We start from the raw sequence: 24,225 nt of genomic DNA, 5'->3' as shown, positions 1-24,225 counted from the left end.
GTAACACTTTTTTTCTACAAAGTACCATATTTTTTTTAAAAAAAAAGTAACATTTTTTTTGTCCAAAAGTAAAACATTTTCTGTCAAAAAGTAGCACATTTTAATCGGAGAGATTGGTTCTCATATAAGCTTATCTCTTACTGGAACTTAATCCTATATATATATATATATATATATATATATATATATAGAGAGAGAGAGAGAGAGAGAGAGAGAGAGAGGGTCGAGTTCTAGTGAGAATTAAGATTATATGAGAACCGTAGAACCAATTTGCCTGATAAAAATGTGTTCTCTCTCTCTCTCTATATATATATATATATATATATATATATATATATATATATATATATATAGAGGGTCGAGTTCTAGTGAGAATTAAGATTATATGAGAACCGTAGAACCAATTTGCCTGATAAAAATGTGTTACTTTTTTACAAAAAAGGTGTTACTTTTGGACAAAAAATTGTTACTTTTGTTTTTAAAAGAAGCTGGTACTTTTTATAAAAGAAGTGTTACTTTTAGGAAAAAATATATTTTTCAAAAAAAATAAACATAATGCAAAGTAACATGTTTTTTCGGAATAGTAACACCTTTTATGTAAAAAGTAATACTTTTTTTGTGAGTTTTTTTCAGAAATTTTTTTCTTAAAGTAACGTTTTTTTCCCTAAAAGTATTATCTTTTTTTTTGAAAAAAAAGAAACACTTTTTTGCCTAAAAGTAACACATTATTAATCAAAAAGTAACACTTTTTTGTCAGGCTGATTGGTTCCCACGGTTCTTATATAAGGATGGTTTTTACTAGAATTTCTTCCTCTATATATATATATATATATATATATATATATATATATATATATATATATATATATATATATATTTCTTTTTTTATTTTATTATTTATTTGATTATTTATTTTTGTTTTTTGTATTACATTGAATTACCTCAAAGGCAATAAACCTAACTAAGAAAGTACGAAGAAAATCTAAGGAGGCAATAAAATCTATTAAGAAAAATAAATCCTACAAAGCAATAAAATATTTACAACTATTGAGGAGTAAACTCCCTCATGCTAATCAGAAGTATTGTCCTCAATGCTTTACAATATAGCAAAGAGAACATGTAATAACAAAAGCACACAAATAAGGGAAGCTTAAGTGATCCTTAGTGACCAAAGAAGAACCGTTGCTACTCAAGATAAGCCGCTCTCTCTTTGCCTCAACTCAGCATTTTGATACCTAGGATCCTTTTGCACCCTGTGTAATCATAAATGAACTCAAACGTGTATCAATATCATACATGTTTGAGTCCTAACAATCATCCAACTCATTCCATTGATAGTTGCTTGTGTATTGGAGGGCCTGGAGATTGTCTTTGAAAAGGTCTGTGCGACTCGTCATTTAGTTGAATCGATCAAGCATGTGCTGACACTAGGTCTAGTCGTGAGGGTACCTGTAGCTCGGAGTGCTGATAGTATGGTTGTTTCTGAAAAGGATCCCAACCCACCTTGTCTTCACTATCTACTCCCTTATCAACCTCATAGAATTCAGCTTCAACCCTTAAAACTTCTCAAACAACAGAGATAACACTAGCAACTAAGAAAACAACAAAACCCAGAATTTTTACCACACAACACAATTATCAATCTAAAATAAATGAGAAATTATGGAAAGTGCGAAAATTGGAGTACAAATTGAAGAAGTGAAAAGATGGGATGAACATAAAATAGATCTTACCACACTTTTGCAATATTTGGCAAAATTTGCATTTAAAATTCTTCCAATGACACGAATTTGTAGTTTGTACTTTTTCTTCTTCAAACCTTACCTAAAGAAAAAAAATGGTAGAAAATGAAATTTGGAGATGGATTTGATGTAAAATTTAAATTTTTATAATAAAAATGGTAAAAAATTTATAATTTGTAGTTTATTCTAGACTGATAATTGTGTTTGTGGTAAAATAATTCTCAGTTTTGTTGTTTTGTTGGTTGCTATTGTTATCTCCATTGTTTTAGAAATTTTAGTGTTTACATTTTGAGGATCTGTAGTTTCTTTTAGATCACATAGCGATGAGTTTCTTTAGATCAAAATCTAAAAGAGCTAGGATGGAGGGTGGAGGTTCGTCTCCTCAAAGGGTAGATCAAAACTTACCACTTTCTCTTTTGCCCTTTGATGAACCACAAAGGGCAATTGGTAGTTCCTCTGTGGCTACCATGAGATGTGTCTTGACGCTAGACCAAACCAGGAAATTTGTGACTTTGAAAAAGTGAACCCTCCTCTCCACAAAGTTCGTTGATGAATGGACTTTAGAAAGGCTCCATCTTTTTGATGGAGTTCGTACGTTACTGATATGGGAAGACTTGACAACTTAGGGGTAAATATGTTGTGATTTCCCCAGGATCACTGTGGAGTTTCTCACCACTCTTACTCTACGCAAGTCTTTGTAGGGCGTTGCACACAATTACATTACCTATAATGCTCTTAACCGGACCTTTTGTATAATCTATCATGCCAGTGCTGAGGCGATTGGGTGGAAATTTACAGATGAAGAGTGCCGAGCTAAAACGAAAAATTTATGACTTTTGGTCTCAAATTCCGAGGGCGCAATAAGATTTGGCACTCTGTCCTTTCGTTTTGTCTATAGGTTACTTGCTATGACTATTTTTGGTCAAGGTGAGCCAATCCAAGTGGCTCTGGGAGAGCTAGCTGTTTTAAGGGCTTTAGTAATTCCTGACCTCACTAGACCAAACTAAGTGCATATTTTGTAGGTTGATGTCACATCTTCCAAGCGAAATATATTAATATGTGGCATGGTCACCTTGTTGATGGAGCACCTAGACATCGATTTAAACGATAGTTGTGCGGTACTTGATACAATCGCAAGCAATTACTATGATTTTGCCACACTCCGAAGGTACAATTTCCTTTACTTTTGAACCTCCAACTCCCATGCCCATCTTTTCGTTCCCAATGGGAGGTTTATACCCTTTACGTACGGAACCTAACACTCACTTTGACATAAATGAACATGATGATGTTCATACTCTATATGAGGACCCTCCATTACTCACTGAATAATGTTGGTGAATTCTGTAAGACTCATGAGGGAGGAGAGACTGACGACGAGTTGGGTGGGGATGAATTGCCCCAATTTTATTAACTAAGTATCAACAACCTTTCCAGGAACAGCCTAATCATCAGCAGCCAACAAGTACCCTTTTATGAAGATGACCATGTCAGTCGTCAGTCGATTCGACTATATAGAGGGTCGCATAGACCTTTTGGATGATAATCTCCAGGTATTCAAGACACCTGCAGCTATTAATGGAATAAGTTGCATGATTCTTGTGACTCAAAACATGTGTGATATTAATACACGTTTGAGTTCATTGATGATGACACAGGGTGCACAGACTATTTGCATGCACCCTATTCCAGGATCCCAGGGCTCAAATTGTTGTTTTGGAGGCCCAGAGAGCGATTTATCTTGAGTCGCAAAGGTCAAAGCGGACATCCTTTTCGTTCTTCCATGCCGGTTCTTTTAGTGGTCACTGACGATTATTTGAACTTCCCCTATCCGTGTGCTTTTTTCTTACATGTTATGTTAATTTGCTGTATTGTAAAGTATTGAGGACCAAATGCTTCCGATAAGCATAGAGGAGTTTACAACTGAACAGTTGGATTATCCAGCTTGATCGAGGATGTTCAAGGAATTGGGGGGAAGGTGTGGATATTCTATTTTCTTTCCTTCATAGTTTGATCTCTTTCCTAAGACTTGAGAGGAACTATCTGATTGGTAGTAAACAAAGCTTTCTCTCATTTAAAGAACTTTTACCTACCATTTAGCATTTTATTTATTTTTATTATCTGCCTGTCATCTCGATGCATGTTTCACGCACTGTGGTTTGATATTGAGTCTTATATTTTTCTTTTTCTGCTGTACCTCTCACTTAATTTAATATGTATCCATCTGCAGATTGATGAAAGTAACGTGTCTGATAAAACATTCTATGACAAATATTTGCCTTCGCTGGTTCCCTTTATTCCAAATTTGGTATTAACAGTAGATGATCAGGAACACCACCTTCTTAAGGTATGTTCTCACACACTTATTAAAGTTTGTTGCGTGAACCTTTATAATTTTTGCAATTTTCAGTGAATATGTATATAGGGATCCTCTTGATTCAACCGCGTACTTGTAAGTTTCAGATTAAACGAACCCAAATGGTAAAGTTAACGCTCACCCATGACTATATCCTGACATTCGTCAACTTAAACGAAGAATAGCTCAAGAATCAAAATTCTTTTTCCTTTCCGTCTAAGGCCAAAGAGAGACTATAAGCTGATATTGTGCTTCCTGCTCTTTTGGTTTTGAGATATTTGAGACTTTGAATTGACTAATTTGTAATAGTTTCATTGTCGTAAACATATTTTTTGTCTTGAAGAGTATAGTCTCATTATGGCTTTTCAGAACATCTGTGAAAATGCACTGTGTTCGAGTGGTTTTTTTTAATTAAATTTCAAAAAAAATCTCAATGAACAATGTCAGATTTTGTATATGTGAATTCTTTCATTAACAGGCATGCTTCACATAAAATGCAGGCTTTCACCATAGCATTTGGAAATTGCGGAACTAATTCATCAATGAAAATGGCCTGCCTGGAAGCAGTAGAAGAATTGCTTGTTCTTGTATGTTAAGTTACTTATGATATCCCCCATTTTCTAAAAGTAAATTGAATATAGGGAAAATCAGGGGTGGGGATTATCGTCCTGGTACAAATATGCTGCGGTCATAACTTCAGAAATCATTGTACTGATAAAGTACTGTTATGGCTTAAAGGAGAGATCGGGGTGGGATGGGGACTTGGGGGGAGGGATCATGGATGCGGTTATTTTAGTTACTTCCTATGTCTGTCTTTTCAATTTAATTTAAGTAGCTTAATTGGATGATCAATTTACATTGGTACGTCACTTTGATACTTAATTTTGGATTATAGACATGCACATAGTTCAATAAAATAGTGGTTTTTGACCTTTGGACGCTTATTAACGTTCCAAGTAACATAGATTGCAGTTGCAGTTAGCTTTGTGAAATGAAAATCATATCTCTAAGATCTTTTTTTTGTGGAAAACGATCTTGAGAGATATGGAAATTAAAATTTGAAGAATATTTTGACAAAAAAGATGATCATAATGTAGTTTTAACGAAGGAAACATGAAGTAAAATCCAACAAGAACCTTAAGACATTTGCTTTGTTCTGTATAAATTTTGAGCTGTGCCTATGGATGACTTCTGTATAGATGGGTAAAGATCCGTCTGGTGAGGTTGTATTGGTTTATGTTGAAGGTGGCTGTATTCATTATTTTATCTAACTTGAGATCATGGGATGATATTTCCTTTTTGATATCTATGTGCTGTGTGCTAACAATGGTAAGGTTCCTTCATTTATCGCAGAAACAAGAAATTCTATTTTCAGATGTAAGCAATATAGAATTACTGAATTGTCAAAAGGCTTGGGTATGCGAGATTGGATTGCTGCTGAATTCACTTGGCAATAGACTCCCATCAAGCAACCATGTATGGAGACAAACTTTTAATACAAAGAAATTGATGTATTTTGAATTTCTATTCATATAAACCTTTTATATCCTTATAGCTACTTGGCATTACACCTATTGAACAGGCAGTGTTGTGTCTTCTGCTTCGCCTAGGACAAATAGGACTATCAAACAGTGATCTTGCCATGGAATATGACAAATTGCAAGATGAATTGCAGAAGTATTATTGCGTGAGCTCAGAGAATGGTATATATCTATCTATTGCTCCTCTTTTGCTTTATCCTTTGTGTGGTATGATCATCTTTAGTTTATACTGTATGTGTTAATTAGATTTTTATGTAACTGAAAACATTTATCCTTGCAGTATTTGTGAAATAGAACTACAGGCGATTCACTGAAAGCCTTAAATGAAACTAATATTAATAAACAGCATTATTGAGGTGGCAGGGCCAACTGCCACCTTTTGATATTATGAATAATGTTACCCATCAAGTCATTACTATATCAGTTCCTTACCTTGTCAATACGCTCTAAAATGTTATTTTTCTACTCTAGTAATTCCCCACTCTCCCCCAAGATCGGATCCATTGCTGATTCACATGCTGACCTATTGAAATGAATGATTGTGTTATTTGGTGTTTCTACTTAATGAATTCTTCCTATTTTTTGGCTTTAGCAAAGTCTATCCCATTTATTTTGGGCTATTCTCTATTTAATGAACCCTTTCTCTCTTTTTTCTGTTAATGAACCTTTTCTTTTCTTTTCTTTTTTTTTTTTTTTTTTTTTTTTTTTTTTTCTGTTGCTGATAATTCTTCATGTGCTACAGGTTATATATGCTATGGTCCTTTTATAGAACTTCCAAAGGAATCGCAGGAAATTTCCATTTCTTGTCTCTATTATTTTTCTTCTCTGAAAGGGAACTTACTTGCCTCATTGGCGTTATGCTGTTTATGTAAGCTATTCTTGTCTTTAAGTTTAACTATGATCTAAAGCTGTTTCAATTATTACTCGTCTATCAACAACACATGGTAACAAACCTGATATGTTTTACCCTAGGGGAGCAGGATCTAGCTTACGTGTGTCATGAATGGACATTTAGTGGTTTATAATTCATTTCTAAATACTCGCAACATATCAATTTTTGGACAAACTTTGACCTTAACTCTTCTACTTGCATATATAATAAATGTGCTTGATGCTCAATTAGTACTCCCAATATATCATCTGCTTTTCTTGGTATTATACAAATAAAAATAATAAAGGTCTGAATTCCCTTTAAAAAAACAGAGGAAATATCTAACTTCTAGACTTCACTTGTTTAGGAGGAAATAAACATCTTTATATTCCGCAAATTTGATTGTTAAAAATAATTTTTTTTCTATTTGGTTACTGATGCCAGCTAACTCCTTGGAATCCTCTGTTGTATTGCGGATCATGGAAGTTATACATTCATCTTATGAAGCTGGTCACGTCCAGCTTACAGACTTTATCAGCTTTTTGGTGACTTTGCTTTCGCAATATGAAGTCACTCCAGGTAACCAATGCTCTATTCAAATTTCTCCAAAATTTGGAGTTGGTCACACCATTTTTTTCGGTTGATAAGGATTACGTGCAGAATCTCGTCTGTTGCGCATTGCAATATGTTGTTTGATACTGATGTTGAACTCATCTAAATTGTCACATTGACATTTAATTTTGATATAAAACAAATGAACTCATATTTTTTTTGGTTGTTAAGAATTAATTTGCTTTCACAATATGAAGCTTCATTATGATGATGAATGAAATAATCCTCCCCTTAGTAGATTTTTATATAATTTACTTGTATATTTTTAGAATATGTAACTCTATAACATGTTGATTATGTGTTGCAGATGTATCCTATTGATTGAAATGGCTACTTTCTTTGTTTATATGCTTTATGACTTTTCTGTTATTTTGTGCTCATGAATGTTAAAGTTGAACCATGTTGGTCTAATGTATTGGGTAGGTCATATCTTTCTAGAGCTGTCAGAAGTGTGAACGTTTCTGTACACTTTCGATTCATTCCCTTTGATTACTTTTTCCAGATTTGTCATTGTTATTTAATTTCCTTAATATAAACCATGTAAGAAATATGCGAATAAAAAAAATACTCTCTAAAATTTGTAAATCTGATGTTCCTTGTGACTTAATGTATTTTAAATATTAGACAATTCATTCGTTGGCTGACTCATGTGTTATTTGAGTGCTTTATCTGTTCTATTGGCCCATTTCTATTGATGCCGAGTAGTTTAGATGATGATGCATAATTCTCTGCAAACTCTAGTCTCCGTTAAATTAAATCTATTGCTATTCACTATCTTAATGCACCGTCTTCATGTACTAATTCATGTGTGTATACCAGCGAAACCCCTGGTTTGTCGATGCATATTTGCCTTGCACATTGTTACTTAATTCACTGGAATGGGTATTGGTTGGTTCTCAATGTACTACCAAGTTTGTATATAAGAAACAAAACTGCATCACTTGAATTCATCAATTCACATGTTTCCTTTTTCAGTTTTAACCATTCTTTGGAATCTAAGGAACCCACCCCTCCTATCCTCCACCGAGCTTTTGGTGTCAATCAGCTCATTTTTAGATCAAGCCATGAGACTGAAAAGAGCATAAAACGGTACTGTGAGTTCAATTTTAAAAGATGCAAGGCATCCAAAGCCTGAGAGCTTTAAACGTGCTGTGAGCTCGTTTCACAGGGACTGAGTACACTAGGGCAAACAAAAAGGATTTTAAATTTAAGCTCAAAAAAATTACGAGGTTCTTGCTGAAGTTGCATAGACGTATATAGGTTCTTTATGAGGCTATGCTAGTCTTTTTGTCTTAATTTAATTTTCTTATGCAAAATAATTATCGGTTGTTTTTTGCTTCTTTATTGCAGAGGAAGCATATAGCATCGCGAAGAAAGAGGCCAACTTATTGACTTTTAAATCTATTACTGGACGTGTATGCTCTTACTTGAGCCAGATGGGAGATCCATCTCTAGTCTCTCAGATATTAGATGATGTTTTGCTTGATCATATAGTGAGTTGCTAAACTTTTCATCCTCACATGAATAATATACATGCTTATTTTCTTGTTCCCACATCCTAAGCCTGTCCAGAGATCTAGCTCTGGGTGGATTAGGATTATGCAATGGTTATTCATTTAAATCTGTTCTGTCTGCAAAACTGGTATAATCTCTATGGCAGTTCTGACGGTTGCTTGTGTTCCTTCCCAGTCACAGAAGTTACCTGTGGATAATACTTGTGCATTGATGGCGATGCTTATAAGTGTGAACTCCAGCCCAAAAAGATTCTCAGAGAAAAGTATCATTAAGCTTGGTGACATCATTTTGAGTTACATGATTGATATTGCACTTGTAAGTGTTTATTTCGCTTCCCTCTTCATCTATATGTAACGTACCGTTTCTGTTTCAATTTGCTTGCATGTATGAGCACATATATATGCGTATATGGATGCAGTTTGAGATGGCTCAGAAAACTTGTGCTTTTTTTTTTCTCGGCTTTGACTCTGTGAACTGAAATTTGCTCTTGTATTGTGATTGCTTTTTGGTGACATTTTCCCTAGATTGACTAACCTTAGGGGTGTTTGGTTGATTGAAGCCTTTCTTGTGTAGTTCTCTCTATTTCACGCCTTTTCACCTTGACATAGGTTTACCTCCCGTCTTACTGAACAAAGATTTCTAGTATTAAAAAGGTTTCATTTTTGTTTTCTCTTTAAGATGATGGTGATACATTTGTTTCTTTTTCAGCTGTTTTATATTCTCGTCTATGTAGATTTTGTTGAAATAATGAGCTTTGTGTATGAGATCACTAGAGTTCATGATCTTAATGCAGTTATTTCCAGCACATGAGGACGGGCAAATGGAATCCAAGAGCTTATGTACTTGGCATTATTATCTACTTCCTTGCTTTTTCCTGTTGGATCGAAGCCCCATGATCGCAAAACTTCTGTTAGATAAAATGGGATCTTTGTTGGATGAATCTTGTGAATTACCTTTCTTGAATGACATTCAGCTTATACAAGATCATCCAAGAAAAATAAAAGCTATTTTTTCCATCCTTTTAATGATGTCCATGGATACCAAAATGCGAAAAGTTCTTTCTTCACGCAAGTCAGAGATTGACAACATTTTTCAGATCATACTTTTAGCACAGGTTTGTACATTTATATTATTAGCATCTTGAAATTGTTTTTCTTTCAAGGAATGATAAGGGCATGATTGGATTTAAATTGAGTGTTGTTCAGGCCTAGTTTTGACCAAGTCTTGTCTTTGCAATTTAATAATGTACAATAGATCATTAGAATTCTCACTGAGATTTATAAATCGAAATCGTACGTACTTGGGTTAGAGCTAAACTGAGGCTTTCAAAACCTTGGATATTGTTGTGATTTTCTCGTTTTGTTTGTTCGTTTGAAACAGTCCTCAGTGATGGGCCGTATAAACTTTGTAGAGAAAAGCAAGTTGCAAGATATCATAGAGAGGATGAAGAATCTGATTACCGACATATTCAGCCTTACATCCTGATAAAGCAGTTTTTATTGCTTATTCCATATCCTCCTCTATGGTTTCGCTTTGGCAGGGTTTTTTGAAGCATGATATTGCATTTATATTACCAAATTCGGGAACACTTCGTGATGTGCATATAATTTAATCCGAGGCGTTATTTGGACTCAGATCTCTACTCAATTTTGATAGAATTTTGTTAGGTTATTTGCAAAATATCATCTTACATTATACAATCCTTCCGTTTAATTTTGTTATTGGTTTATGCTCACTCATTAATTCATAATTTGTAAGGGTTAAGAATTTGTGATGTTAATTAATAGAGATATTTAATAAATTAATTTATATTTTTAATTTCCAATGTAATTAACTTTATACATTTAATGACATTATTATATTTACATTTTAATTAATAGAATTTTTTTTTACATTATTTTACTCATTTCTTATAGTATCTAACTAGATAATCACCGTGCGATGTATGATTTTTTTCATTTTATTGATTTTTATTTAAAAAAAAAGAAAAGAAATTGTAAATTATTAGTTATTGATTTTCAACGAATTATTAACAGCGTATAATAGTTAGCAAATTATTATTACAGAGTATTTTGGTTTGCAAAATAAAAGGTAGCAAATTATTATTGTGCGTTGAACAATGAAAAGTCACATGCACAATTTAATGAAAGCTTACAAAATGATAGTCATATATTTTTCACTTATTAGCAAATAATGACATCATTTTTGATAAATAGAGGGAAAAAATATCTTAAGAAGTTGACAACTCATTAGACTTTGAGTTGTTTATGTCATCTGTATTTTACTTTAGTATAATGTATAAATGTGTGATTACTGTATTATTTATCTTTATTTCTTTTCAAATTTCAAAAAAAAATGAACGGACGGAGTAATCATGGTTGATTACCCTTGTTTGAATGCAGTTATCACTTTCATTAATATTTTGGAATAATAAAAAATACTCGACTACAATATTAAAATTTGTAGAAGTCTTGTATGGTCTATTTTTTTTGTTCACCTTAAAAAAATAAGTAATCAGTAAAAATCAGTTGTAATTAGTAAAAAATTAGTTTTAATCAGTAAAATTTTACTATATTTACAGCTTAAAATTAGTTACAATTAGTAAAAATTAGTATTAATAAATGAAAATTAGTTATAATTAGTAAGTTTTAACCAGTAAAAATGAGTTGAATTAAACAATCTACATTAAAATATTGCATACCGTTCAATTTAAATTATATAATCAACTAAAGTATAAAATGCAATATTACAAGATTTTATGTTATTAATTAATTAATTAATTAATTTATTAATTCTAAAAAATAATAACTTTTTTAAACCGTACACTTTACCTCTAACTTTCTATACAAAATTCTTACGCAAAAACTTTTAAGTGGCAGCTTATTATGTGACAGACACTAATGGGTTTGGCTCAAACTCAAAAAATTTTTTTAAAAAAAAAATTAATTTTGACCTTAAAGCGATTAATCTTGACATTAAAATGATCAATTTTCACTTACAGTATATAACTTTAAATGGAATAATTCGAATTAAAAAATTCAATTTGACCTAAAATTGATTAATTCTGACAATAAAGTGATTAATTTCTACTTAAAGTTGTAACCTTATATAGATAATTTATGATCTTTTTAATTGATCAATTTCGACGTTAAGGATTTTAATTCAGACCTTAAAATGATCAATTATAACATTAGAACATACAACTTTAACTTGATAAGATAACTAAGAAGTTTAAAATTGATCAATTACAACTTAAAAGTGATCAATTCAAAGCTTATAGTGTTAAATTATAAGCCATCACCTGTATAGTGATCAATTATAACTTATAATGTTTAACAAGTTCATTATAACTTTAGGGATCAATCATAATCTTAAAGTAGTCAATTCTGACCTTCAAGTAATAAATTATAAACGATCAAATAAAACTAGTTATATATAATAGGTGTTTTTACATATTGAAGTAGGCATTTTAAATAGTTTAATTAGACATTTGATAGTTACAGTATGTGCTTTTGAATATCAAAATATGTTTTTTTGCATACTATAGTAGGTATTTTTGCATACTAAAGTAGATGTATTTTCATATGAAAGTAGGTATTTTAAACAGTTAAAGTAAGGTATTTGAAATGGTTATAGTGGATGTTTTTGCATATGAAAGTTGATGTTTTTGCATACTAAAGTAGGAGTTGTTGCATACTAAAGTAGACATTTTAAATAGTTTAAGTAGACATTTAAACTACTTATAGTAGCATTTGAAATACATAACTAGTTATAGCATGCATTTGAAATAATTTTAGTAGATAGTTTTGCATATTTTAGTAGACATTTGAGCAATTTAAAGTAGATTTTTTGAATAAAGTAGGTTTTATAGTAGATAGGTCATTTAAAATAGTTATAGTAGATTTTTTTGCAAATTAAAGTAGGTTTTGTTTCTCAATAAGTAGATATTTTGAATAGTTAAGTAGACATTATAAACTAGCTATAATGAGTATTTTTAAATAGTTGAAGTAGAAAATTTGATTGTTATAGTTGGTGTTTTTGTATATTGAAGTAAGTTTTATGTCTCCCATAATAGGTACTTTTGCATACTAAAGTAGGTGATTTTAATATGAAAGTAGGCGTTTTAAATAGTTAGGAGAGACATTTGAAATCATTATATTAGTAGGTGTTTTACGTATTGAAGTAAAGTAGACATTAGTTATAGTAAGCACTTTTTGTAACAACTCGACTTAATGTTGATTGAGAAAACAGGGTCATCACTGGTTTGTTTTCCAAGAAACTTAAATCACACTTTCAAAACTTGAGCAAAGGGACACCAGCTCTTCAACGTAACTAACTCAGCTAATTCTCAAACCAAACATCTAATTAAAACACGAGTAATCATACAATTCACTTCGATTCCCATATATCCAACACAACCAAGACTAATATACATTCATCCAAAAACCTAATACAAAACTACAAATTCCCACGTGCTCAGCTCATTATACATCCTTGGTGTGACATTCGGGAATTTAAAATAAATAAAATTATTTTGGGCTTTAAATTAATTAGAAAATTTACCATGAATCAAGAGAGTTAAGTAGGTTATAATAATAATAATAATAATAATAATAATAATAATAAAATAAAATAAAATAAAATAAAATAAAATTAAAAAATAAAATTAAAAAAAAACTTGGAAGTGGGCGGCAAGGTAGGCTAAGTGCCAAAAACCTTAACTTAGTCTTATCCTAATTTTCTTGCATAAGAAGGGAAAGATTAAAATTTAAAAAAAAAAATAAAAAAATTATTATATACCCATACCCCAAATCAGTAACCCAATTCCCCTTTCCCTTTTCCTTCCTTCTTCGAGCAATCAGCAACACCATCAACATCTTCATCACCTTCCTCCTTCTTCTGAAATTTCGAGTGCCTTCAAGCTAGATTAATCATCTTCTCGTTAATTCAACTGGTCCTTTCGTGTTCCCTTCTCTCTGTGCAGCAAAATCAGTGGCGGCTTTCACCGAACACGAACACCGCTTCTCACGGTGGTTCTACAACCATTACCGGTGTTCCTTCTTCTTGTAATTGTTGGTGTAAACAAAATAAGGTATTAAATCTCTTAATTTCTATGTGTAATTTCATTTTACTCATCTTTTATAATCGATTTTCTTCTCATATGTTCGAACCCTAACTATTTCTAATCGAAATTACATGTAAACAAATGAATATATTTGTAGAATTTATTCCATTAAAGAAGAAAGATCTGAAAATCCTTTTGTGTTCTTTGTTCATCCTTTTCGAAGGCTTTAGTTGGGTTCTTTTTAGTGTTGATTAGTATTGGTTTTTGGATTATTTGACTTCTAGTATAAAGTTTGGTATTTATTGAAATTTCAGTCCGGAATTTGAACGTTCTGTTTTGGCCACTTTCGAAGTAGTTCTAATTGTTTTTGGGTTCTGGTTCCTTCATAAGAATAAGAATTGTAGAGCTCCGAGTCACGGTCGCGTGGGCACTTGAATCGCCCCAAAATGAGTTCGTATGAGGAAGTTATACCCAAAATGCAAGCAGGGTGTCTTGTAAATTCGAAAATGATATTTTTGATTTACTTGTTCATAATTAAAGTTGGAGTTCAAATTGAGTACTCTTTTTATCATGTGTTTAGGGTTAGTAGTTATCCTTCAATTGGGTTTTATTAATATGAGGTTGATTTCATTGACATACTTTCATTAGCGTGCTCCTTCGTCATGAATTAAGCTCTAATTTTGTTGAATCTTGAATTTATATAGTTAATTGGATGAGTTATGTTGATTGGGAATATTAGCTGGATATGAGATATTGGATAATTATTGTTAGGAATTAGGAATTTATGGCAAATAATGATGATGATGATGATGTCTTGATTTTGGTTGGGTTAATGAACTTCTCACGTAAATGTTACCTGTTCATGGAGGTTTTGATAATGATGATGACAAGTAATTGAGTAAAGTGATACTCTTAGGTGATAAATTAGATGTTTGTTGATTTGAGAACTTGTTATGGGTATTATGTTGATTGATAGATTTGGGTGAAGTTGAGATTAATCATTTTGGGTTGTGGATACTCGTTAAGAGCTAATTGTTAGATGATTTAATATTTTAGATGGATTATTAAATTCCTTATGAGCAATAGCGATTGTGGGCTAGAATGGTTACTTCCAGTTTAATAAGATGTAAATGATGAATTAAGGATCAAGTTTTACTAATATATGATGCTTAGAAATGTTGAAACCAAGAGTTATAGGTAAGTATCGAATAATTTGATAGTCTTGAAAGTATTATGTGATTCTTTGAGGATTTCTAACATTGAGTTTGAATGTATATATTGGTGTTTGATTGGAAATATTAGAATAGCTGGTGGAACTATGCGTTCTAAGGATGAGTAGTAATGAACTATATGAACCTAGCTGTAGTATCGTATGCGTTGTTGTGATGCTATGTTGTTATGCTTCAGGATGCGACTTTATCGAAGACCCCTTCTAATAATCGCGGGGTAGCAGACTTAGCCTCTTGAAGCGTTCTTTTTGGTGAGTAGTAACAGTCCTTTAAAAAGGGTCTGGCCAGGCTATCATTTGTAAAATGTTTATTTAAAGTTTGTGAAATTTATATGAATGTGATAAATGTTTATGAATGGTTATGCTGATATTGATATGGTCAATGGATCGGGCTTGCGAGCTGGTCATTGACGGAGTTGAGGAACATGGTTCCCTACTCCCTGTTTTTGAAGCGAATTGTCATTGAGATATTGACTAGCTTCACCCGAGAGAGACATAGCCTTAGAGCTATGGATGTTCCTCTCAACTAGACTCCCTGTGCGCACATAGATCTAGGAAACTGATGTTGCTTTTAAACCATTGTTTTGAATTGCTGTGTTTAATTGTTTTGGATTGTTGCTTCTCACTCAGTTTAATCTGATTCCTTGTTGTTTCCATCTTTTAGCTGATTACAGGTCGGATCCGGTCGGGAATAATCGGGTTAGCGATGTTGCTGAGAGTGCTAAGGATGTTCTTTTGAGCTGAGGCCGTGGAAGCTTATAGTTTGTATTAGGAATTTGTTTAATGTATATTAGTTCTGATTATGTTGATTATAATGGACTCGTAGTGAGTTGTATGGTTACTTTATGTTTAGATTAGATATTTGGTTTGAGAGTTAGCTGTGTTGGTTTCGTAATAAAGCTGGTGATTTCCTTTGCCCAGGTTTTGGGATATGATTTAAGTTTCTTGGGAAATAATCCCCGTGACGACCCTGTTTACCCAGTCAACGGCAAGTCGGTTGTTACACTTGGAACGCTATTCGACACCGCTAACCCATCGTTCCCGACAGGTTCCGATCTGTAATCAAACTAAAAGAAAATTGGAAACAATAGAAGGTCAGATTAAACTGAATGAGAAGTAACAATCCAAAACAACAAAACACAATAAATCATATCATGGGTTTAAAAGCAACATCAGTTTCCTAGATCTATGTGCGCACAGGGAGTCTAGTTGAGAGGAAAATCCATAGCTTTAAGGCTATGTCACTCTCGGGTGAAGCTAGTCAATATCTCAATGACAATTCGCTTCAAACAGGGAGCAGGGAACAATGTTCCTCAACTCCGTCAATGACCAGCTCGCAAGCTCGATCCATTGACCATATCATAATATCAGCATAAGCATTCGCAACAACATTTGTCTCAACAATTTCCAATCTCAAAAGACTTTAGTAAAAAGTTTTATTTTCAAGAATGTAGTCTGATCAGACTCTTTAAGGGATTGCTACTACTCACAAAAAAACACTTCAAGAAGCTAAGTCTGGTACTCCGCGATCACTAGAAGGGCTCCTCGATAATGTCGCCTCCTGAGCAAACAAATATAGCATCACAACAAAGCATACGATACTACAACTAGGTTCATATAGCTCATTGCATCTCATCCTAAGAATGCATCTCAGTTCCATCTTCTATTCTAATATTTCTCATTTCAGAGATTGTGCAAGATCTAACTCCAACCCTCAATATCATCAAAATATATAACCTTGCCTTAGTCTAGCTTATATTCTTGTAAAGGTTATACGTCTCCACAATTCCCTTTGTATTCCAATTCAAACACTTTCATGTTCATCTAGACTCAAAACCAAGAAACTAAACAAGATTAACAAACCATCCAAAAGAAAGACTCAGCTAGTTTATCCATTCAGCTAATAGTTTCCACACGAACCCCAGATACTTTCAAGAACAACCAATCAATCAACATTTAACCATTACCATAGTTTGACAAGATTATTCTTTCATCCAAGAACACTGATCTAACCACAACTAAATCCTTCAAATATTCTACTACTAAAATCATAGCCCACACTTAAATTCTCATCATCACATAACTCACTAATAACACATTTTCTATGAAATTCCAATTTAATGACTCATCTACTAACTCATACACATTCCAAGATTCAACAACATTTAGGGTTTAACACATGAATGAAAGATTATACAAAGGAAAGTATATGAATAAGAGCATAATTATTAAGGAAAAACAAGGAAAGAAATCAAGAAGGACTACCTTCTGTTTGCAGCAACAAGAAACCGAAAAATTCAAATTCAAAGCTTTATTTTCGGCTTGGATTTGATGTTTAATCAACAGGACCAAAATCTCACTCAATCCTTCCTCAAATCGGTAGAATTCAGGTTAAGGAAGGAAGTTTTCGGATGCTTCTACACTCATTGTGGTTCGAATTCAGAGGAGAGTGAGCAAGAAAGATCAATTAGTCATAATTTACACAAAAAAATCAAGAATGTAGAGCATTGATCATTTACCTTAAAAAAAATATCGCAAAGAGAAAGAATCAACTGATTTCGCAACATAGATCCTTCAGAACTCAGAGGGAAGGAGAAGGTGTGAGTCCTGCCGTTGTTATTTTTCGAAGTAAAGCTTCAAAGAAGGCTACGTTAGGGCTGAATTCTTTGAAAATTTCAGATCAAGATTTACATGGTTGCACTCGAAAATCAGCGAATTGAATGTGAAAGAAGGTTGTTCAACTTTTGAAGAACTTAACCAAGGATTTCGACCATTTTCAGAGGGAATGTCGTGAAGGAGGAAGGTGTTCTTGGGTTTGTGGTTTGGCTGGTTTCTGGGTTTTATCGAGGTGAGAGAGGGAGTAAGGGTTTGAGTTTTTAATCAAAATAAAACAAAAGGAAAAGAGGGAAGAAATTAAATTGAGAATGTTTCATGTATATTTAAGATCATTCTCGCACTGATAATTCTCTTAAACTTACTCGTCTTAAAATATTAATTTCCCAAATGTTTCACTTTTGCATTTGAACTAGATATAGTAGGTGTTTTTGCTTAATATAGTAGGTGTTTTTGCTTTATATAATAGGTATTTTCAATTTGCATAATGAAGTACGCACTTGAACTAGTTGTAGTAAACATTTGAACTAAATATAGTAGGTGTTTTTACTTAATACAGCAGGTGTTTGGTTGATAAAATAGGTATTTTTTAGCAGTCGTCTTTAAAATATTATTATAACTAGTTGTTTTTAATAGTTATAGATTTATAATAGATATTTTTACATATAAAAGTAAATGTTTCAATTACCTTCATACACGCAAATGATATTGTTATTTTCATCAACAATCCTATTGCATTATCAAATTCAAGCATGAATTCTTTCATTTTGATCCTCCTTAGTGTTTTGATTTGCTTGTTGTGTTTGTTTGCAAATTCAAGTTTCAGTAGATTAAATGAAGGTATTTTTCATCGAGAGCAAACTATAGGAAATAGTATTTACGTGAGATTGAATGCAAGTTTTTGAAATGCATGCTGAAAAACATGTTTTGAATTTTTTGTAAATATCACATATTTGGCCGCTTGTGAGGGTCATCTCGACAGAGACGGTCTCTCAAAAGACCTGCTAATAAACTAATACCAAGTTTTAGTTTGCAGATTTTTTTGTGAGAACGGAATTACTTCCTCTGTCCCACTTATTTAGCATCAATTGCCATTTTGGTCCATCCCACTATTTTTGTATCATTTCTATTTTCGCACAATGACCCACCGCCTTTTTTTAATCTTATTTATATATTTTAATTCTCTTTTATTTTGCATCAACACAATTCATTTTTTCTTTATTTCTTACCAATTTCTTAAAAATCCTGCAATATCTCTTTATTTAAAATTTATTGGGACAGAAAGATTAATATGACTAATAAAACTGGATTTTTACAAAATTCAAAAAATAGAGTTGTTGATCGAATCTATCTATACAATATACTAATGAAAAAACTGGATTTCGCTCTTTTCATTTTCTTATTAGAAAAATATTTTTTAGCATATCATGTAATATCTTTCTAATTAGATTTGTTTAATTGATTAGTTACAAAAGATTTTAAAACTTACCTTATTCACTAATTTTTTACCACATACAACATCTAAAATATGTAATATCTTTTAATTACAATGGATAATTATCAAATAACATATTAATTATTTATGTAAATTATTAATTTTCATTAAAATAAATTTGTAATTAAATTAAGAAAAGAAAATAATTTTGAAACTTTTTCATTTATAATCATGTATATTACTTATATGGCTATATTAAAAAAACTTGACCAAATTAAATAGATTACACATTAATTATTTAAGTAAATAATAATTAATAATTAAGATAAGATACCGATGAAATTAATTTCAAATGATAAATTAATCACTTATGTTTGACAAGTTTATAATACATAAATACTTAAATTAAGTTATGTTTTAATTATTATAGTTAAAAATATGTTATTTAGGCTTAAAACTTTTTTTAAAGCTTTTTCAAAGACATTGAACATTTATATTATTTTTATATTATTTTTTATGTGTAAAAATTTTCTATTATTTTATGTAGGTACTTATAATCTATATTATTTAGTGCATAATTTTATGATTATGTTTCATATAGTAATATATTAATAATATGTATCTCTATCTATTAGTAATGCTTTTATAGTTTTTAAAATAAATAAATTTTTAGTTTCAATATACTTAAGAAGTTAAGAGCCATAGAATAACTTATTTACACATATAAGATTAGTAGTTTTTTTATTTAAATATTTTAATCATACATGATCAAAATCTACAAATTATATTGATTGATGGTAATTTTTTGTCTATTTTTTCTCATATATATTTTAATATAATTGTGTAATAAATTATTTCTTCGCTTTGTCGTCAATTATATTATTATAACAAATACAAAGATTTAAAGATTAAGTATATGTTGTAAATAAATTAACTTTATAAATTAATACTAATGTATTCGTATAAGTAACTATTTATTACATTCGTATTTTACGCGGGAATCTATCTGTTAAAATTGACTAAAGTAGTCCGGCACGCCATAAGGGATCATTTTCACCTTCCCAACGCGTCAATTTCTGAGATTCAAGTAACGAAACCCAGAAGACTAGCAAATATCGACGTTTTTTTTCAATTCTCGGCGCTTATTTTTTATTGCAAAAGGTTTTAGGGTTCCTGATCAACCATGATTCACCTATTATTCTCTGTGATCTTCATGGAAATGGCAGGAATTCTGCTACTTCTGTTCAGAACTCCATTAAGAAAGCTGGTAATCATGGGTTTAGATCGGATGAAACGAGGTAGAGGACCTGTTGTCATCACTACTGTTGGCGGTACTGTTTTGGTGTTGCTGGCTTCAACTGTCTCTAATATTATCTCAATTCAGCAGCGTGAAATTGAGCCTGGTACCATCAATCCTACCGACCAGATTTTGTTTACTCGTGCTCTTCTTGATGCTTCTCTTATGGGTATTTTATCATCTTCTTTCCCTTTCCTTTTACTACTAGCACTTTTTTGGCTTGCTTTTATTCATTCTATTCTTTACCAATTTCTAGTATACTTTGTGCTTTGATTGATTTTTCTTTATTTCTGTTTGATGCTATAATAGGTAAAGTATTGAAAAGCTTATGATGATCTTCTTATTCATACTGCCAAAATTTTCATTAAATACTTTGAATCAGCTATGTTATCTGGCAAAAAAATTTGTGAAGTGGCTCAGAGGCAATTAACACAATTGTTACTTGTGATCAGTAATTAAGTAGAATGCTTTAGAATCCTAATTTGCTCTCTTTTTTACTGAAGCTAATTCCGGTTCCAGGAAATACAATGTTCTTATTTACCAATGTTCAAGTTTGTGTATTTTTTATTTTTTTTTTCAATTTTGTTTTCAATATTTCTAGGGAAAATGAAATGCAGATAGTTTTCAATTTTTTGACTTTGGTGAATAGTTACTAGTTACTTGTGACTAGTGACTCTTGGAGGAAACTTAGGGTTGTTGGGAATCCACTTCAATTGAGTTGCATTTGTTACCACACTTTTATAAGTAGGATTTATGTGGTTATCGATACTTTTTTAATTGTAGAAGTAGTTCTTTTAAAGAAATTCCTTAGATGATCACAATTTTTTTAACTACCAAACCTATCACAACATGTAGGGATCCTTCTGTTTAGCAAAAGCCTTTCTTAAGTATGTCCCACATGTTCTTTTCAGTCAAACATTACCTCGACTATGAAGAAAGGAAAGGACATAGGACCGTGTAAATTGTGGTAACACTCGCGATCGCGATAACGGAACAGTGATGTGGTAATTGAAGTGACGCGGTATCATAACACTCGGTTAAAACTATAAGATATACCTTGAAACAACAAAAAAACGTGGTTTTTTCATGCCTTTACAATGCAAGAACCTTTACAATGCGGTCCATGTGATTTGATGGAGCTTTGTTTTTACACTATGCATAGGACTTATGAGATATTTGAAAGGTTTTCTTTTAGAAAATTGAGCCTATGTTTGGAGGTTTGTTGGTCAAGTTGGTCATTAATTACAGTGTATTTCCTTTTAGGTCGTTTAAAAATCTCTGGTTTCATGCTTGATCATTGATCTAGATCAACCTCTGGGTGTGTGGTTTCCATGTTTGTCTTCGTGTATTAACTTGCCATATATGGTTTTAGTGGTGTAAAAATTAAATGTAATGCGGTTTGGTTTGGAAAAAAAGCAATAAGAAGGTTGAATTTCCACAAATGGGAGGAAGTTACTTATTCCACCATTAGTTAAGGGGAACTTGTTTGGATTTTCAATTATTTATACCATCTAAACAGCTTTTGATGCTTTCTTGAAATCAAAGTTTGTTCATGACTTAATGATTAAAATTGCTCATTGGAGCCCCATTAGCAAATGCATTTTGGTTGGTTAGCAAAAGGTCCAATGCTACATTTAAGATTGTAGAGACTAGTTTGAATATGGGCCTGGGATGGCATCAACATGGACGCTTATCTATGGTTGAGAAAGACTCATAAATGGAAGTATGGTATTGAATTTATAGTTTTTCATAAGATGGCACTTCTATCCTTGCAATAAAAGGGTTTTTGACGTATAGTATGGTTGCATTTCTGGTGATGGTTTGATTGGGCACTAGGGCTTAAAAAAAATGTACACTTGTAAACATTTCTTTTAGGGACTCGAGGTCAAGTTAATTAACCTGAAGAACTCTGAATAGGCGACATTTAAAACCTAATGAGAAACAAAACTTTTATTACAACTGTTTTTTTTTTATTTTTTTATTTTTCTGTTTTTGGCTGCGGCGTGAATTTGTAAAATTAAACATTAAAGAGTGAGGATTGTAGCTATGATATGGGGTATAAAACTATTTTAGTCTTCTGTTCCATTGGTTTTGTGATCATGGGATAAGGAACTCTGTGAGTTTGAACACAACTCTCACAACATAGAATTTCAAAGGGGGCAGGAAAAAGAAGTGGCTTGCAACTTAGAGTTGTAAAGTCATGCAAATTTTATTAATTTATGAGCTCCATAATTGTAGCACATTGGTAAGATAGAAGTGCTGGGTTTAAGGGTTAGAGCTGAAAATCCTTTCTATGTTATTTCAAACCCTTGTGCTTGTTCTTGTTGATTACACTAATTGGCTATTGAGGATTTGAAGTAGATATTTTTGTATCAGACTATTTGCAGGCAGGTAAGAAATTGCAGTCCAAATATTCTGGTGCATCATTTAGGTCAGGACTGTATTTTTATGATGCAGCATGGAGTTTGTGTCTTTCATGTTTATTTACTGATGTAAATATCTCCGTCTGTGCTATATTTGGTTGCTCCTGGGAAGGATACCTGTGTCATATTACTGCCTTCTAGGTTTATCTTACAAGTTACCTTAGGTTAGGCTGTACGATGTTCCAAATTCCTTAAGATTGTTAGTTAAGTACTGTTTTGGCTTTGCATGACACATCATATATCCCTGGCATCTAGGTTCATCTTTACAAGTTTCTTACCATCAATTAGGTTTTAAGTTCCGAATTGTTCAAGTTTGGTATTTGATTACTTTATCGAGCTTTACAAGACATGCCAATGCAGAAAATATTGAGTAGTACAAAGGAAAATGGGGATCAGACTATGCTGCCGTGTATGCTAATAGCAACTATGAGTTGTCTCTACTTATCTGTTAACCTCTGGGCGACTGGGCCCGAGCGATAATTAGAAGCCTTAATTTAGATTGTTAACATTGTTCGTTTCCGCTAGTCCAACCATTGTATATGAAAGTTGGACATATCATGTTGCTTAGTCCGTCTTTCTTCTGTTTTCAATTTACATTCTCCTTTGTATTGACTTAAACTAATTGATAATGTGCAGGATTCATCCTGTTCCTTGGACTGATGATGGACAGATTGCATCATTATATTAGAGAACTCCGCTTACTTAGAAAGACGATGGAGGCTGTAAAGAAACAAAACCGAAGTTTTGATGATGCCAAGAATGGAAGTTCAGAGGAGCTCAAAGCCATGGAGGAGGAAGTTGCTACTCTGAAGTCTAGGATTAAGACCCTCGAATCTGAATGTGCGGCAAAAACGGATGAAGTAAAGGCTGCTGAATCTAAATCTGAGGCATTGAAAAAGCAATCCGAAGGTCTACTCCTTGAATATGATCGGTTGCTTGAGGACAACCAGAGTCTTCGTAGCCAGTTGCAGGAAATTGGTCATTCTGATGGCAAGAAAAACATGTAATGCAAAGCCCCATGTGTGTAAATCGCTTTCGAATGAGAAGATTCCTGATGTGGCGCACTCTTCGCTGTGTCACCTGTGCTCAGAGAAATTTGTGAACTCTGCTTGTCTGAAAAATGAACACTTATATGTAATGGACCTTCCTAAATACATCTTATTGATTTCTAGTTATACAAAGAAATATGTTCCATACTCAATTCCCTCATAAAAAATTGATTTTGACGCCTCATCTTTGAAACTAACCGGTCGCAATTCAAATCAATTGCAATAGTTTATTTCAATTAAATATATTCGGTTTAAATTTGTTCAATTCAAATAATATAATTTTTTTTAGTATAAATAAGTTTAGTTTATTATTAATAACTTTATAATTTTCAAAAGGTAGGTAGGTAGGTAGAATATCTCGAATAACTAATAGGAATGATTAAAATGCATAGTTACATGTGACAAGAATAATAACACATTTACTAAGTTATTTTGCGCTTTATTTTGAGCGCATAACATATATTTTGCTTGGTTTGTT

General features: G+C 32.2%; 2 protein-coding genes across 4 annotated transcripts in view; both read left to right on the top strand.

Moving 5' to 3' along the window:
- The window catches only part of LOC130805595 (uncharacterized), a 30,649-nt gene extending 20,152 nt beyond the window's left edge, over positions 1 to 10,497 (top strand). The window contains exons 11-20 of one of the 2 annotated variants that reach the window (XM_057670384.1): positions 3,973 to 4,089; positions 4,599 to 4,685; positions 5,452 to 5,574; positions 5,681 to 5,801; positions 6,382 to 6,507; positions 6,955 to 7,089; positions 8,473 to 8,615; positions 8,812 to 8,952; positions 9,431 to 9,751; positions 10,018 to 10,497. In XM_057670384.1, the coding sequence (XP_057526367.1) occupies positions 3,973 to 4,089; positions 4,599 to 4,685; positions 5,452 to 5,574; positions 5,681 to 5,801; positions 6,382 to 6,507; positions 6,955 to 7,089; positions 8,473 to 8,615; positions 8,812 to 8,952; positions 9,431 to 9,751; positions 10,018 to 10,122 (1,419 nt within the window). In that variant the 3' untranslated portion in view covers positions 10,123 to 10,497. The remainder of the gene's footprint in view (positions 1 to 3,972; positions 4,090 to 4,598; positions 4,686 to 5,451; positions 5,575 to 5,680; positions 5,802 to 6,381; positions 6,508 to 6,954; positions 7,090 to 8,472; positions 8,616 to 8,811; positions 8,953 to 9,430; positions 9,752 to 10,017) is intronic. The other variant, XM_057670379.1, reaches the window with a different exon arrangement.
- Positions 10,498 to 13,434: 2,937 nt separating this feature from the next.
- Positions 13,435 to 23,894, top strand: LOC130805589 (uncharacterized). Of its 2 annotated transcripts, XM_057670375.1 has the most exons (3): positions 13,435 to 13,729; positions 20,205 to 20,444; positions 23,335 to 23,894. In XM_057670375.1, exons 2-3 carry the CDS (start codon positions 20,252 to 20,254, stop codon positions 23,703 to 23,705), a joined length of 564 nt encoding a protein of 187 aa, XP_057526358.1. In that variant the 5' UTR covers positions 13,435 to 13,729; positions 20,205 to 20,251; the 3' UTR covers positions 23,706 to 23,894. The 2 variants fall into 2 exon arrangements, with proteins under 2 accessions (XP_057526358.1, XP_057526355.1); XM_057670372.1 differs by lacking the exon at positions 13,435 to 13,729 and having other exon boundaries at positions 20,015 to 20,444.
- The last annotated feature ends 331 nt before the right edge of the window (positions 23,895 to 24,225 follow it).

This window comes from Amaranthus tricolor, chromosome 1, assembly GCF_026212465.1.
Source record: "Amaranthus tricolor cultivar Red isolate AtriRed21 chromosome 1, ASM2621246v1, whole genome shotgun sequence".
Lineage (NCBI taxonomy): Eukaryota > Viridiplantae > Streptophyta > Magnoliopsida > Caryophyllales > Amaranthaceae > Amaranthus > Amaranthus tricolor.
Note: the sequence above shows the minus strand (reverse complement) of the source record. Positions and strands in the feature narration are given on the sequence as shown.

Bases quoted from the DNA above. Each gene is read 5' to 3' on its own strand.
- LOC130805589 (XM_057670372.1), top strand. From the start codon at position 20,162: ATGATTCACCTATTATTCTCTGTGATCTTCATGGAAATGGCAGGAATT. The intron at 20,445-23,334 runs GTATTTTATCAT...GATAATGTGCAG, and splicing joins TCTTGATGCTTCTCTTATGG to GATTCATCCTGTTCCTTGGA.